Raw genomic sequence first — 16,910 nt, forward strand, 5'->3', positions numbered from 1 at the left:
TTGCAGTAGACCCCTTGCCTTTCCCTCTTGTGAGCTGGCACTACACAGTGCGGATCACCACTCCTGGCTCTCCGGACTTCATCATCACCATTATTTATTTATTTGTTTGTTTGTTTATTTGAGATGGTGTGGCGGTTTGAGGGAGAAATGTCTCTCCTAAGCTCAGGTATTTGAACACTCGATCCCCAGGTGGTGACCCTGTTTGGGGTTGTTTAGGATGTGAGGATGGAGAGAGTGCGTCACTGGGGTGGACTTTTGAGGTTATGTAGCCCTCACTCTGCTTCCAGTCCACCCTTCTCTGCTTTGTGCTTTCTGTTAAAGGCGCCATCTCTCAGCTTCCCGCTCACTGCCATGCCTCCCCTCCATGGCAGGCTCTTACCCCTCTGGGACTGTAAGTCCAAATACACTCTTTGCTTTTGGTCATGGCGCTCTGCAACTAATAAACGAGTTCTCATGTAGCCCAGACCGGCCTCAAGCTTACTGGCATTCGAGGACGGCCTTGAACTCCCCATGCTCTTGGCTTCTGCCTGTCAAGTGATTGTGTTACAGGTGTGGACATCATGATGCCTTGCCAGACCCTATTCCTCAGGGGAGGGGGCTGAGGACACTTCTCAGGCCTGTCCTATCTCTGCTTCCTTTACCCACCCCACCATGCCACTTCCTCTTTCCTTCCTACGAAGGGCACAGGAAATGGTACAGACTTACCCAAGATGATGCCATTGGGGGCTGCAGGGGGCTGCCAGATGAGCCGCACAGACGTGGTTCTCACCTCTGGAAACAGGATGCCCATGGGTGGGCCTGGGACTTGAGGAGACAGAAGGGAGAAGGTGAGGCTGCTGTTCCATCCCAAACCCAGTGCAGGACCAGCTAGGCACCAGGGAGGGGGGGGGGATCCATCAGCTCAGCGAGGGAGGGGGAATCCCTTGGCTCAGTGAGTTTGTGTATGGTATGCCTCTAAGCAAATGATTGCAAAACAGTATTTATCCTCAAAACCAGGGTCATTTTACAGGACCTAGAATGGGAGATGAGGTGTGTGTACCCCTCAAACAGGCTTTAGCTATTTGTTGGGGGGGTCCTAAGGCTTGGGTTTCCTTGGGCTCCATGTGTCCATGCGTGGGCTCTCAGAATGGGCATGGCGTTCTTGGTTTTCTAAGTTGTGTTTGTTTTGAAAGCTGTGCTAGAATGATCCCGGGGCCTCCGTCAGGGCTTCACCCATTCACCTAAGGCCTAGCAAACCCCAGACTGCTCTGTGCTTTGGACAGCCCCATTGTGATGCCCTCCATCTCCTGAGGAAGCTGTGGCAGGTTGGAAAGTGCTCATCTTGAGCCTGTGGGGAGGGGTCCGAGGGTACCCCCAGACTCTGGATGAGCTTGTTTCCCAGATCTTTCTCCCATGTGCTCTGGGGATGGCCAAGGGAAAGCTGTTTGGAGGTCATGGCTGGAGCCTGAGGAGGAGGACGGGATGGGGATGAGGGCAGTGAGAAGGGCCCAGTGACAGGAGGAGGGGGCACTCTTCCTGTGACACTCCATTCCAGCCCAGAATGTCAAGGAGATGAGATGTGTAAACACACACTTGGCCTTTTAGGTCATTATGTGAGTATATTTGTCAAGGCAGGAGGATAGAACATATTTAATTTAACAGCTCATTAGCTTGATTTATAGTTAGAAAATACAGACATACGGCACTGGGGCTCCCTTCTGCACATGTCTGGGCCTTGCAAATGTTTGTGGTGGGCAGGCCATTTTGCTGTGTGTAGGAGAACGGAGGGGTAGAGGCCTCTGTCAGCCTGAGACTGGGAAATTCTGCAGTATACAGAGCTCTGCTGGTATTGTTCTTTGCAAACAGGAAGGAGGCCCATGACCAGGAATTAAGACTTTCTCAGATTTTGCTCAAAGACAGCCGATCTGCCCCAGGCAAAAACAAAATAAAAACTGACACCAAATCTTTGTACTATTCACTCGTCCTACAGAGGAGCCATGGGATATCCAATGGTCCTTACCTGGTCCTCTCCCCCATTTTCCCTTACTGGCTATGAATAGCATCCTTTTGCAGTGGGTTGGTAGCCTCTGATGACCCCGTTTTGCACAGGAGGATCCTGAGACTAGGGATCTCGGTGGGTCAGGGTATGAGGGATGGACCCTGTGGGCTCACTGGGATGTAGACTTACCGTCATCTAGTGTCCGCTCCAGGATGGGAGGGTGGCTGGGGCTGCCGTCGCCGATGCGTGTGAAGGCCAGAACCTGGACCTCATAGAGCACATACTTGCCCAGGCCTGTGAGCTGGGCGCTGCGAGACGAGTTGCCTTCTACCAGCCAGAACCGGGGCTGGGACTCCGAGTCTTTCTCCCTGTATCTCACCTGCAGTTGTCAACACAGTTGAGGCCTTAACAGCCTCAGCCTGGGTGGGGGACGGGGCAGACACACTGGGCTCCTTGCAGGGGCCTGGCCCCAAATGGTCAGTTGCAAAGCTACTGTTCTTTGAAGACTTAAGGTACAAGGGGAGGCTAAAGCAGCTAGAAGTCCCTGTAGGCCCACAAGGGAGCAGTGACAGAGATGTGTCATTGTCCTGTGATTTTCACCTTTCAGGCCAGGGCTAGGCCACATGGCCACATGGCCCAGGACAGTTTGGAAAGGAGCTTTAGAAAGTCATAGAAACCAAGCTGGCTCCCTTTGGGCTGAGGGTAGATCTGGGGCTCCCTGCTCAGCCTCCTGGAAGAGGCAGCGTCCTGAAGGACCCTGTCACTCACTGGATGTCTCCTATTCCTAAGGAGGATTTTCTGGTTGCCGTGGTGACTGGTGGATGGGAAGCTAAGTAGATATCCCGTGTCTCCTCTGTGAGGGAGAGACCCAGAGGAAGAAAAGACAAGGACAGGACACCTTGGATAGGGGGCCTGGGGAAGACAGTACAACCCACCCCCACTGATCCCAAGATCTACCTTGTAGCCCAGCACAAGGCCATTGCGATCTGCCTCCGGGATCTCACTCCAGCGAACCAGCATGCTGCTAGAGGTGGTGGCCAGCGCCGACACATTGGTGGGCCCAGAAGACGGGACTGTGGGAGTGAGGGGTGAAGAGGAGGGGTAAGGACCCACGGATAGCCCTACAGTGGTGGGAAGGGGAGCGAGACATGGGGCCACCCGAGGAGCCAGCTCTGTGGACAGACAGACAGCACAAGCAGACCCCAGGATGCTTTGGGGATATAGCAGATGCGGTTTCTGGGGTCAGCTTTTCCTCCCTCTCTCTTTTCTGGGGGGTGTGAGGTGTGAGACAGGGTCTCGTGTACTGGCTTTGAATTCACTATGTTGCCAGGAATGATCTTGAACTTCCGGTCCTCCTGCCTCTCCCTCCCAAGTGCTGGGACTACATGTTTCAGTGATCTCATCTAGTCTGTGCTGGGGATGCAATCTAGGACACTCTAGGCAAGCACTCCACCAACTGAATTACGCCCGCAGCTCTGCCTCTCTCATTCCCTTCTGCTCAGATTAATTTTTACACATTTATTATTTATTATTATTATTTTCGTGATATTTTTGTTTATGGTCTAACAATAAAAAGCTTGCCTGGAGATCAGCGTGCAAAGCTAGCCACGCTAGTTAGCAGAGAGACCAGGCAGTGGTGGTGCACACCTTTAACACCAGCACTTGGGAGACAGAGGCAGATGGGTCTCCGTGAGTTCAAGGCCACTCTGAGCTACACGAAATTGAATCCATCTAAAGGGGAAACAACAGAGCTCACACAAAGGAGATCTCAGCCCTTGGGGTCCCACGCCTTTCATCCCAGCACTAGGGAGGACATAAGGCGGGAGGAGACAGGAGCTCAGGGCCGTCTGAGGATTTGAGGAGAGGGTCTCCCGTCCGGTCTGAGATAGAGATAAGAGGTAGTACCTGGCTGTTTAGCCTCTCTGACCTTTCAGTCCCCCACCCCAATATCGGACTCTGAGTTTTTATTATTAATACCAACTAGGATATGTGCTACTATTATTATTGTGTGCATCATAGCAGGTGTGTAGGGTGTGTGTGCACGTCCCCGGGTGTACACGGAGGACAATCTGTAGAGTTAGTTGACTCCTTTTACCTTTATGTGTATTCTGGGGATCAAACTCAGGTCATCAGGCTTGTATGACAAGTGACTCTACTGGCTGAGCCATCTTGCTGTCTACTTTCGCTTGTTTTTGAGACAGGGTATCACTATGTAGCTTGGCTAGCCTTGAATGCAGGAATTCAGCCTACCAGACTAACTTTGCATTTCCAGTCAGCACAGTGAAGGAGGGTAGAGCTGGGGTATCAGGGAGGCCAGAAGATACACCTGTCAGTTAAAAAGTGTCAAGGAGCACACACACACACACACACACACACACACACACACACACACACACACACAACCCTCACAGGACAGTGAACCGCAAATTGGGTAAATGTGGGCTGCCTGGGGACCAGAGCTCATATTCTAGGAATGATGACCCCTTCCTAGGTTCCTAGGAGAGGCAGGTTTTGTTTCTGGAATGTTCTGAGATGAAACCCTTTTGTTGGGTGTTGGAATTAACGATGGGTGTCAGGCAGTGGGGTGGGGTGGGCTGTTTAGACAGCTAGCACTGCTTTGATACCCCACAAACTCCCCAAGCGTGGGGGCTGTGACAGGGGAGGGCAGCAGTGGGGGGCCTAGGGGTGTGGCAGGGTGCTCTGTCATGGGTGGAACACAGTGGACAGCTGCTTAAGCTGCTTAAGTAGAAACGGCTACTCTTGGGTGGTCCCAGAAGCAGGGCAGTGGTACCTGACTCCCTGGTCCTGCCCACCACTGCCTGGCTCCAGGGCCCGCTCCCGATGGCGTTGAAGGCCTGGACCTGGACGCGGTACTCTGTCCACTCCTCCAGATCCTCAATGGTGTATTCCCGCTCCACACGGTCTTGTATCATGTGGCTCAGTGTCTTGCCGTGGCCGTCAGACCGGCTGTACTTGATCTTGTAGCCCACCGACTCAGGGTTGCCGTTGTATTCCATTTCTGGGAGGGGCTGGGGTAAAGCAGGGGCAGAGAGATGAGGGGCTGGGGGGAAGACCGCTCAGTTTTCCCTCTTTCCCACCCACCAGTTGAGCAGCCAGTGTCCCAAAGAGGTGCTGTCCCCAAGTGGGGCTTGAGCTGGCACGGTTTCCATGTCCCTCTCCCCATCTCTTCCCATTGGACTCCCATGAGAAGCAACACCGCTGTTCATCTTACACGTGGCTGACTCATGGCCTCGCCTGGAGGCTGGTCCTTTCCAGAAGGCTCAAAACCTGTCTGCCCAGTGTGCTGATAAGCAGGACCCTTTGGCTCTGGCTGTCTTCCTGTTTAACCCCCTTACTCAGGTTGTCAACACATTATTTTCTTAATTGCCTACAACATCCGGTCCTGCTCATTCTGCCCTTCAGAGCCCGAGGGGTGAAGGCATCTTCATATGGACAGCATGCATGTCACTGCCAGGAAGTTCTGCTAGCCGGCAAACCTCAGTGTCTGCTGCTGGATCTTTATCTTTCTCTTCCTGGGTTAGGGTCTCACTAAAGAGAAAAGGCAGGTGGGAGGGACCCCGCTTGCAGGGTCAGGGTTGGATAAATCTGGCAATGTAGGTGGTGGAGGTGGGCCTTGGGCCTGGAGCAGACGTCAGCCGAGAACCCGGCTTCCGCTCCTCTGAAGCTGGTGTGTCTGCAGTCTCCTCCTTCCGTCCTGCCTCCCCAGAGCTCCGAATGGCCACCATCCTTAGTGAAGCACTTTCCCCCAATCCCTTCTAGCCCTTCTCTCTCCCGCTCAGCCTTCTCTTGCCCCCATGTCCCTTTACAGACACTTACTGACATGAGCTAGAGATCATTAAGACAGAAATGGATGGGCCCAAGAGGCTGAGATGGGCCTGGCATGTGACTCCTCCACCAGCTAAAGAGAGGTAATGGGCCGTGCACTATTATGAGCCAGGCGGCTGCACGGCACAGAAGCTGACTTCCCATCCCCCTGGCACCCCAGTAACCCATTCTCTAATTTTTATGTTTGGAAACCTTCAGAGACAATTAAGGAGTAAGTGGTGTGTGTGTGTGTGTGTGTGTGTGTGTGTGTGTGTGTGTGTGATATCAGCTGGTGGGGGATAGTGAAGAGCTGAAGTTGAGGTCACAAGAGGCCATATGCCCTACTTACACACCCACAGTGCCCTGGGCCACTGGGTTGGCCCCAAAATGTTGCTCATTGCCTGCCACCTGATGAGGAGCCATAATTAACAACCAGTGTCTGTTGGGGGCTCATGGTGCCAAGCCCTCCCACAGTCACCAGCTCCCTCTGCCACACTGTCCCACTCTGTGAAAGGCAGCATAGCCCCATAGTGCAGGGGCCTGCATTTGTTTACACAACCAATGAGTGCTCTCTCTCAGAGGCAAAGGCTGTGTGGTGAGAGGGGCCATGGGTGTGCCATGCTGGCAATAGTTCTAGTAAGCACTATTTTACACCCCCTCCACCCTGTGTCTGTGAGCGTGTGTTTGTGCGTGCGTGCGTGCGTGCGTGCGTGCGTGTGTGTGTGTGTGTGTGTGTGTGTGTGTGTGTAAGCCACAGGGCAAATTCAGGTGTCCTTTCTCAGTAGTCATCCACTATGCTTTTTTATTTTATTTTATTTTATTTATTTTGGTATTTTGAGACAGGGTCTCACTAGGTACCCATGGTTGGTCCGGAGCTCCCTATGTAAACCAGGCTGGCCTCAAACTCAACACGATCACACCTTTAGCCCCGAGGCTGGATTAAAGGTCTTTGCCACCATGACCAGCTTCCATTGTGTTTATTTATTTTTTGAGATGGAGTCTCTCATTGTCCTGCAACTTGACAACTAGGAGACGCTGGCTGGCCATGGAGACCCAGGGTTCCTCCCATCTCTGCCTCCCCAGCACTGAGATTATAAACCGGTGCCAACGGGCCTGGCTTTTTAAGGCTGATGCTGGGGATGGAACTCAGATCCTCACAAGACTTTATCACTGAGTTGTCTCCCCAACCCATACAGAGCATCTTCCAGCTCTTCTCCTCTCCCTTCTTTTTAAAAGATGTGCTTATTTTGTATACAGTGTTCTGTCTGCATGTGTGCCTGCAGGCCAGAAGAGGGCACCAGATTTCATTACAGATGGCTGTGAGCCACCATGTGGTTGCTGAGAATTGAACTCAGGACCTGTGGAAGAGCAGCCAGTAACTGCTGAGCTATCTCTCTAGCTCTCGCCCCTTCCTTTCCTTTGGCCACAATGAACTATTGGGTACCTTCCAGGTTCGGAAGGAAGAAATTTAAAAAATATTTAAAAAGCACAAACCCCAAAAGGAGAGCAGCACCCTGTCCCCAAACACAAAGAGAAAGAATTATAGATATTCAATCAGTGACCTCTTCGAGGTCATTGCTACAGGGTAGGGACAGTCCTGTGATCATCCCATCCATTGGAGCCTCACCATCCATCGGAGCCACAGACTGGTCTCACTGGCTGTGCGAAGAGTCACATTGGCGGGGGCCATGTCTGGGGGTGCCTGCAGGGTCTGGATCTTTCTAGAAGGTTGGCTGGGTGGGCTGGTGCCGACAATGTTCACTTGGCGCATACGGAAGCTGGGGTGGAATAGAAGGAATGAGCAATGTATGGAGGGGATGTCAGGCCCCCTCCCTGCCCCTTCCCACCTGTGCCTTACCTGTAGTAGGTGAAGGGGTTGAGGTCCGGTACCTCCATGGAGCGTGCATCAGGCTCGTTGCTGAGTTGGTAGATCAGCAACCATTCCTCTCCCTCCCCGATCACGCCCACCTGGAGAAGGGAACATAAGACCTGTCCAACTTGCTGTGCCTGAGTGGGATGCTCCCAGATCCCCCCCAAGAAAAGTCTTAGTCTAAAAGCCACAACTGACTTCAGGGTGGCTCTGAGTCCTCCTGCATTAGGACCTCACAGCAGGCTGGATAGAAACACATTTTTAGGCCTGACTCCAAGACCAGCTGATGTACCGGGTACCTGTAGCTTCAGTGAGCCCCCAACCCCTTACAGGATCTTCACGGGGCCCCCCGAAGCTGCCTGGGGAGGAGTCTAGGTCCTCTCTAGCAGGCTTTACCTGAGCCTCCACCACCCAGCGGGAGATGGATGTCTTCCCATCGTAGCCAGGCCTGAACTGCAAGGTCACGGACCGTGGACCGATGTTGGAAATTCCCAGGTTGGTTGGTGCCCCTGGGAGCTCTGCGAAGGGAGAATATGGCAGAAAAGGTAAGAGGGTGGCTCTCCCTGGAATAGGACACTGCAGCAGGGAGGAGTGTGAGCAGTTTGCTGTTCTCGGAGTGAGTCATCCCGGGAGAAGCACAGCCAAGGCCTTCTGTGACACTGATCCTGTGTCTTACAGGCGCCACATTCAGATGGGGGGGCTGTGACATATCTGAGGACAGAGACCCTCTGGAGCTATGCATGCCAGAGGCCTCCTTCGGAATAAGCAAAACGCCAAAAAAACAAAAGCTGTACAAATCAAGCTAGGCTCAGCACAAGCCTATGGCTCAGAGCTGTCTCCCTCAGCGCTCCACATCCAGCGATGGCTGGGAACTAGAAAGGCTGCGGTGAGAAGGGCTAGGCAGACAGAAGGCAGCTTCTCTTTCCCAACCAGGAACTCGGGAGTTCTTGGGGCTCAGGATGGACAGAAAGAATGCAGATTCTGTAGTGTGTTTGAGGCTAGCCTTAGCTACATGGTGAGTGCAGGCAAGCCTAGGCTATATGGTGATCTCTTATGCCAAAAATCCAAGCAAGCAAGCAAGGAAGCAAGCAAGCAAGCAAGCAAGCAAGCAAGCAAGCAAGCAAGCAGACAAACAAACAGCTACACAAACCATCCCAGCATGTCAGATTGAATCTAATTCTTCTACTACACTGTGTCTTTGAGCAACGGTGACAGTGAAATTGACAGGGTTCAGGATCACGATGGAGACATACATGTAAGGGAGTCTCTAGGTTAGGTGCCCTAACTGCAAGTGGTGTTATGCCACAGGCGGAGGTACTGGACTGAGCAACAAAACAAAACAAAAAAACAAAACCAACCAACCAACCAACCAAACAAAAAAAAAAAAAAAAAAAAAAAAAAAAAAAAACTGGAGAGACGGAGCTGACCACCAGCATTGTGTGCTGTACTCCACCCCCTCTTCCAGACGCAATGTCACCAGCTATGGGCTCTTCCTAGAGTGACTTTCACACCAGGATAGTTGCACCCTTGAACTGTGAGCCAAAACAAACCCTTTCTTCTTTGAGTTGCGTTTGTCAGGCATTTTGTCACAGTATCAAGGGGAGTGACTGACACAGCAATCTACTCCTTTATATATAAGAATAGTGGTGACAGTCATGACCACATATAGCAGGGAACTGTACTGGGAAGGCGCAGCAAACCTGAGAAGTCCCATATGGATATCTACCAGTATTACTGATACGTGTTGTCACTGGGGGTTGAAGGAGTCTGAGGTACCGTGGCCACCTCAGTGGGCAGGTCCAGGCAATCTGGCTGGGCCATCCAGGCACAGTCTTTCTGATCTGGGTAGGACCACATGGTGACCTGGCCCAACTTTGTATGTGTACAAATGGGCAACAGGCCTGGAGGTGATGCCTGACTTGTTTGGTGTTTGTGTTTGTGGCTGAGATTATTCCCATATTGTTTGACTACCCCACAAGAAGTCTGTCCACCAGCCGAAGTCCAATCTGGACAGTAAGGGTTATCTCTTTGACTTGTCTGGCAGGGACTCCTCTATGGGATGAAGAGTACAGGGAGTGAGAGAGGGTTGTGTCCTTCTGATATATCTACTGTGCTCAGGGCTGTGGGGAGAAGGACAATGAGTCACACAGTTCTTCACCTAGGACCCAAGGTCATGGGATCCAAGTCTACTCAGGGTAGGACCCTGGGCTCACAGAGCCAAGTCAAGAGGAGAACCCTGTGGGAAGAAAGTCAATATTACCCCAAGTTAGAGCCCCTCCAAGGTATGGTGGTTCACACTAGTAACGCCAGTACTGGGAAGTCTGAGGTGGAAACACTGCAAAGTTTGAGGTCAGCATGGGTTGTGTGGTGAGAATTAGTTCCTAAAATAGACAAGAACCCTGGTGCAGTGTTTTATGCTTGTAATTCCAGTTGCTTAGGAAGCTATAGAATGGGACTACTGTGAGTTCAACGGCAACCTAACCTACAGAATGAGACCCCATATTAAAAAATACCAAAAAAACAAACCAGTCACCAGCCAACAAACCACCAACCAATCAACCAGCCAACCACCAATCCACCAATCAACAAAACAACCAACTACTAACAAACCAACTAACCAACCACCAACAAACCACTAACCAATCCATCACCAACAATCACCAACCCACCAATCAACCAACAACCAATTACCAACCCACCGATTAACCAACCAACTACCAATCAATCACCAACCAACCAACTACCCATCAACTACTAACAGACCAACTAACCAACCACCAACAAACTGCCAACTAACTAGCAACCAGTCAACCACCAAACTGACCACCAACCCACCATTAATCATCCTACCACCAACAAATCAACCAACCAATCAGCAACCAACCAACCAACTAGCTAATCAACAAACCAGACAGACAAGAGCCCCCTCCAGAATGTGTGTTGCTTAGCAGAGCAGACACAGGAATCCAAATGGGAGTCACTCACCTGGAGGCACACCAGATGAGATGGTGGAGGCTGACACCTGGCCCTGGCCCTTGGAGGTCATGGCGGCCACCTCGATAGTGTAGGTGGTAAGGGCTGTGAGGCCTGTGACTCTGTACTCCAGGGTCACATTGGGCAGGTAGTGGGTCACACGGGTATTGGTTCTGTTGTACTCTTCCCAGGAGATCCGGTACCCTGGCGAGAGTCCACAGTGGTAGCATGAGCTGGGTTGAGACTGTGCATTGACCCTGACCCTTGTTCCAATTTCCATTCCTCCTCTAGCTTGGTGGTTTGGTTCACTCCAGGAGCAGAGGGACCAAAGGAGCTAGGAGCTTCTGGTGTCACACCTAGGGTCCTGGTGGAGTCTCAGTGGGATGTCCCTTGTGGGCAGGGATTGCAGGCAGAGAGAGCCTGTGACAGACCCATAAGGTCCTCAAAACCCTGAGGTCTAGCAGAGCTGGGGAAGGAGCCCTGAGACGTTCTGCAGATTGGAAGTACAAAACTAAGAGTTGAGAGTTTGGCTCAGTGGGGGGTCTGGATGGCAGCTGGCTGCAGGCAGGGGACAGTAGCTGATAACCCAGCCCCCATGTGTCCCACCCTTGGGCTCAGCAGCCTCATCCAGCCTACCTGTCAGGATACCATTTTTCTCTCCAGGCTCCTGCCAGCTGACCTTCAGTGAGGTGTCCAGGATGTCATTGAAGCTCAGGTGTCCCACAGGTCCAGGCACTGTTCCCAAAAGTGTCCCCCCCCCCCAGTGCCCATTAGAGTCAGAGCATGGCCATCTTATATAGGATGGCCACTGTGTTCAGGATGCCCAGGGACTTCCCAAGGCCTGGGTGGGTAGGTGGGAGTGGGGCTGGGGGTGGAGCTGAGGGGCACACGGCACCTACCGTCCTCATGGGTGCGCACCAGCTGGGGGCTGCTTCGAGGCCCATCTCCTGGTGTGGTAAAGCACAACACTGATGTGAAGTATTCTGTGAATTTTTTCAGACCGGACACAAAGCCCACATGGATGCTGTCCTGAAAGTTGGGCCTGGCAGTCACCATGGTAACCTCCTCTTCTTGTGTTGGCTCCCAGGCAATCAGCTGAGGAGAGACCAGAAGAATGTTCTAGAAAAAGTGAAGCTCTCTCCTACAAGTTGGGCCAATGGACACTGTTCCTGTGGTCACCCATCCCAGGGAAGACAGAGACAAGACAGGTAGTGACTCCTGTGTGCATTCTGGGTGCTTTGGGTAACTTGGCCTCTCATGCCAGGCAAGACCCGGATCTGGGTGCTTCCCACAGGGACCTGTCACCCCATCCTCTCAGCTATCCTACAAGGGAGGCATTTCACCAGAACCATTTTGGTGGTCAGAGGACTGGGCACAAAACCCGAACCAGAGGCCCTTTAGTTAGAAAATTCCTTCCAGACGACTACCACAGAGCAATTCACCAAGGGGACAGGGCAGGTCACACATTCACAGCACCACCCCTTTGGTGCAAAGACAAGGACCCTGAGGCTCAGGAAGGCCTTGCACTATGTCACACAGCTAGGGGAAGCTGAGGATCTGGGATTGCTGCCCCTGTTTTCCTACTGGCAAGTTTCCCCAAGGGGTTCCCCAAGGCCCTGCATTACAGCTGGGCGGATTGCTATTGCCTTACACTTGTTCCAGGGCTGGCTGTCAGTCTTACATTTCACCCAGAGGAGAGGAGATGACAAGAGAGCCCATCTGGACCCCACCGCCTCCCCCTCAACCCCTTTGTATTTTCCTCCCTTCCTTTGAAGGTCTGTCTCTCCTCCCCTCGTCCTGCGCCCGCCCCCTCCTCTCCTGCAGCTCCTACCTCTTGTCGTCTGGGCCCTTCATCTGTCTCCAACAATGGCAGCTGGTCCCAGAGACTTCCTCATTTATTTGAAGTTGATTAAATAGCAATTAATGGTGAAAAGCTACACTTGAAGAGTTTTAATAAGCACGGTATTTATAGATATAAAACAATACCACGCCAATGTCTCCTGATTAACTCACACCCGTAACAATGCTTAATCTTCTCTTTTTCGGGGCCGGATGTTTATAAAGGATGTTTTGAAATTTAATTGGTATTGTGAAAAGATAGCCTATAGCAAGTTAATTAGACACTAATTAGACCCTAAAAATACTAATCAGAAATACTAAGTGGCATTTAATAAGTATGTTAAATATCCTCTTTATTTTAGTTATCTTGTTTCATAGCAATTAAATTGCCCAACTTCCTAGGAGTAGATGAAGAAATGAGTTTAATGTTTTAATTTAATTTAATTAATGTAAATTTGAATTAATTATGCTGTTGGAATTAATTGTGTGGTGTGTTCCCCAGCAAGTGTAAAATTTGGGTAAATATTATTTTATTGGGCTTAAGCTAATTACAATCACTACCATTTTGAACAAAATAAAGGAAAAACAGTTTCTTTACAGATGTCTTAAGATAGTATTTCTGGGTCTTGCTCACAAGAAATGACCCACAGGGATGTGCACAAGTCAAGGCAAGTGTGATTCTGAGGACCAACCATATTAACTTTGTCCTCAAGCTTCACACCTGTGACCCAAAACAGCAGCAGGGCCATGAGGTATGGAACGGTAGGGTCACAAAGTTCCCCAGATTTCTGGTTTGGATATACAGTACCTCAACCCTCCTGCCTAAAGACTCATGTGTTGAAGGCTTGGTTCCTTGCTGGTGGGCTCAATTATTGAGAGGTGGTTTATTGATATATGCTCTCATATAATCAATGGGTTAATCCACTGATGAATTCACAGTATAGGGCTGATGGGAGATGTCATTCTGTAAATATGTTTTTCTTATTGGTTAATGAATAAATCATTGTTGGCCAATAGGAAAGCAAGATAGGTGGGACTAGGAGACTAGGAGTAAAGAGGAAGTTGTAGGGAGGAGATCCAAGATGGAGGACTTCAGGGTAGCCCATCTTTCTCCGGTAAGATAAGACCACATGGAAATACTTAGATTAATAGAAATGGGTTAATAATTAAGGCAGAGATAGATGATAAGAAACTAGTAACTGGCTAACAGAATTATATCTAATACAGCATCTCTGTGTGTTATTTGGGGCTGGCGCAGCTGTGGGTCCAGGCCTGCAGGGAAAACCTATTCCTAACACAGGGCCAAGTGATCCAGAGTCCTTCCTTCCTTCCCTCTTTGCTTCCTTCCTTCCTTCCTTCCTTCCTTCCTTCCTTCCTTCCTTCCTTCCTTCCCCATTTGCTTCCTTCCTTCCCCTTCCTTCCTTCCCTCTTTGCTTCCTTCCTTCCTTTCCCTCTCCTCCCCTCCCTCCATCTTTCCTTTCTTTCTGTGAGTATGATGTGCATGTGTACAGATGTGAGTGTGGGCTTGAGCATGCTTCAGTGCACACATGGGAGTTCAGAGGCCAACCCCAGGTGTCCATCTTTGCCTTCTTCATTTGAGACAGTTTCTGCTATTGTTCACTGCTGTGTATGTCAGGATGGCTGGCCTGCCAGCTTCTGGTGTCCCTTTTGCTCTGCCTCCCTTCTCCTAGTAGGGCTATGCTGAGATCACAGATTTGAGACTGTGGCCAGCTCTATACATGTGTTGTAAACTCAGGTTGTTGGGTTTGCATGGCACATGACTCATCTCCCCAGCCCAAGGCTGATTTCCTTAAAATTTGTTTTGCGGATTTTACTTTGAAACCATGTAATTATTGTACATAATTATAGGATGATATTAAATAAAAAAAAAATCAATCCCTAAAAACCAAACCCAAATGAAGCTGATGAACCTAATAGGGCATTGAGTTGTAGAAAAACTACAGCAAGGGAAACTCTTCAAAATAGACCGTAGCAGGAGTGTGACCCTCATGGGTTATATCCCAAGACCATAAAAGACGCTGAGAATGTGGGGCTGTGGGTCAGTAGTTACACAGCTGTTCGCTGTTCTCCAGCTATTTTGTCTGTGGGATGAGGGAGCTGGTACCAGGCAATCTGTGCAAGAACTGTTTAACTGTCATCCCCCCCCCACACAAAAACTGCAAACAAAAGATCAATGATTTATGAGAAAACTTGCAATCTTGATGTTGAATGGAAATTACCAGCAAACCCCCTCCTTCCCCCAGTGAGATATTCACCTTGTCTGCACCTATAGCATAGACCACGCCCATTGGGGGTGGAGACAGGACCGGAAGTTACGTGGGGGAAACTAAGTCTGAGGAGGGGGCTCGGAGAGCTCTCTAGCATGGGGACAGGAGTACATTTGGAGGAATCCTTGGGACCAGGAACCTGCTGATGTTCATCTGTCTATGTTGTAAGTTAAAACATCTATTCGGCCTATTTGTTTCTCCTGATCCTTATTAAACATCAATAACCGCCCCTTCCCACTTTTTTTTTTTTTTTAACAGGGTTTTATGCAGCCTAGGTTGTCCTTGAACTTGCTATGTAGCCAGAGTGACCTTGAACTTCTGGCCCTCTACCTAAACAACCTGAGTGCTAGCATTACAGGTGTTATCATGCCTGATTTATGTGGTGTTGTGAGATGAAAAGAACCCAGGGCTTTCTTCATGCTAGGCAAACACTACCAGCTGAGCCACGTCTCCGGGCCCACTGGTATGTATTTATTAAAACAAATTTCTTTCTTGCTGTCAACTAACAGAGTCTAGAAGCAATACTGTCTTTGGAGCAAGAAATACACCTAGCATCCACATCACAGTATCTAATGATTATCTCAAGGGATCTAGAGTTCCTTGGGGGAAATGTCTGACCCCAGGTAGAGTGAAACGATTATTTCCCCTGGCCTGGGGATTGAACCTATGGACTCACAGTGCCAGGCAAGCCTCTCACCACTGAGCTACATTCCAGTTCTCTCCTCATATTTTATTTTGAGACAGAGTGTCACTGAGTTGCTCAGCTTGGTTTTAGTCTTTTTTTTTTTTCCTCTCTTGGCCCATAGTAAAAAAACCCGTGGGGATATTTTCTTCACTAACGACTGATGCTCTGGCTTCCCTTGGTGATGGGCTGCCATCAGGATGTAAGCCAAATAGAGCCTTAGTTTTGTAAGCCAAATAGGGCCTCTCCTTCCCAAGTTGCTTTTGGTCATGGTCCTTATCACAGCAATAGAAAGCACACTAGGGCAGCCTTGAACTTGCAGCTCAGGCACTCCTGGACCTTGTGGTCCTGCCTCAGCCTCCCACAAGGCTGGGCTTATGGGCCCGCACTGCCAACCTTGGCAAAATTTGTATGTACATTTTATATACATTTATTATATGGCTTGAAGTAGCTTGTCATCCCAGTCAGCCAGGCAGCCATCAGATACTCCCAGGGACCATGTTGAAAAAGACTCAGGAGCTAACTTGAAGGGACCAGTGATCATTTGGCAGCGATAGGGATAATAACCACGGAGGGTTGGAGCATAGCAGATGTGTTTAAGAATTCTCAAGTACATAATGGCATCACTAAAAGCAAAGGGAGCCAAAGGCACCTCCTCCAACCCAAACTTAACTGTTGCCTTAGAATATGCCAGGGAACTACTTTACAATGCTGAGGAATGAAAGGCCCGGGAAAAGAATGGGGTTTTTAATTTTTCCTAACGTAGTACAGAGCTGACAAAGGGAAATGTCATCTTCCTTCTTTCCTGTCTCTTGACTTCCTTCCCTCCCTGTCTCCCCTCCTTTCTCCCGTCCTGAAGGCATTTCAGCTAATCAAGAAGAAATGACAGTGTTTTTCCACCCTCATTTTATAACTCCTATTGAAATCACCAACCCTTCAAGGGCTGTCCATAGTCACCAAGTTCACAATTAAAGAGACAATCAAACTTTGCACCTTCTGATGTCAACACACAGCACCATTTAGGGACCCCCACCTCCTTGTAAAAAGAGGTAATCAAACAAACTTGAATCCCATTGGCTGCTAGCTCTACATTCCAATTTACTGCAGACATAGTACTTGAAGAAATGTGTTAAATGATCCCATAGGGAGGCAATCAGCAAAATCCAGGCCTGTGGAAAGTTCATTGGATGAATGACTAAGTTTCTTTGCCAAATAAGTCATGAGAGAGACAGACAGACAGAGAGAGAGAGAGGGAGAGAGAGGAGGGGGAGACTCTAAGATCAGTAGAAACTTTAAACACAAACCCTTAACTGACAGTACTGGGTGGCCCTCATCTACATCTAGGGATATATAAACCAGCCAGTAGCAGTAATCGGTTGGGAGACCATCATAGAACTCCAAAGGCTGGCTGGTTATATAATGATGGGGTGGTTGACATTTTTAGGTATGGTGATG

General features: G+C 49.9%; 1 protein-coding gene across 2 annotated transcripts in view; it reads right to left on the minus strand.

The window, feature by feature from the left end:
- Positions 1-16,910, minus strand: part of Sdk2 (sidekick cell adhesion molecule 2) — a 116,073-nt gene that overhangs the window by 43,482 nt on the left and 55,681 nt on the right. Inside the window, exons 17-26 of one of the 2 annotated variants that reach the window (XM_051179891.1) lie at positions 11,546-11,741; positions 11,283-11,381; positions 10,659-10,850; positions 8,070-8,191; positions 7,662-7,771; positions 7,431-7,581; positions 4,770-5,007; positions 2,936-3,051; positions 2,168-2,357; positions 706-798 (exon numbers count right to left, since the gene is read on the minus strand). In XM_051179891.1, the coding sequence (XP_051035848.1) occupies positions 706-798; positions 2,168-2,357; positions 2,936-3,051; positions 4,770-5,007; positions 7,431-7,581; positions 7,662-7,771; positions 8,070-8,191; positions 10,659-10,850; positions 11,283-11,381; positions 11,546-11,741 (1,507 nt within the window). Of the gene's footprint in view, positions 1-705; positions 805-2,167; positions 2,358-2,935; positions 3,052-4,769; positions 5,008-7,430; positions 7,582-7,661; positions 7,772-8,069; positions 8,192-10,658; positions 10,851-11,282; positions 11,382-11,545; positions 11,742-16,910 lie in introns of both variants that reach the window. The other variant, XM_051179902.1, reaches the window with a different exon arrangement.

This window comes from Phodopus roborovskii, unplaced genomic scaffold, assembly GCF_943737965.1.
Source record: "Phodopus roborovskii unplaced genomic scaffold, PHOROB, whole genome shotgun sequence".
Classification (NCBI taxonomy): domain Eukaryota; kingdom Metazoa; phylum Chordata; class Mammalia; order Rodentia; family Cricetidae; genus Phodopus; species Phodopus roborovskii.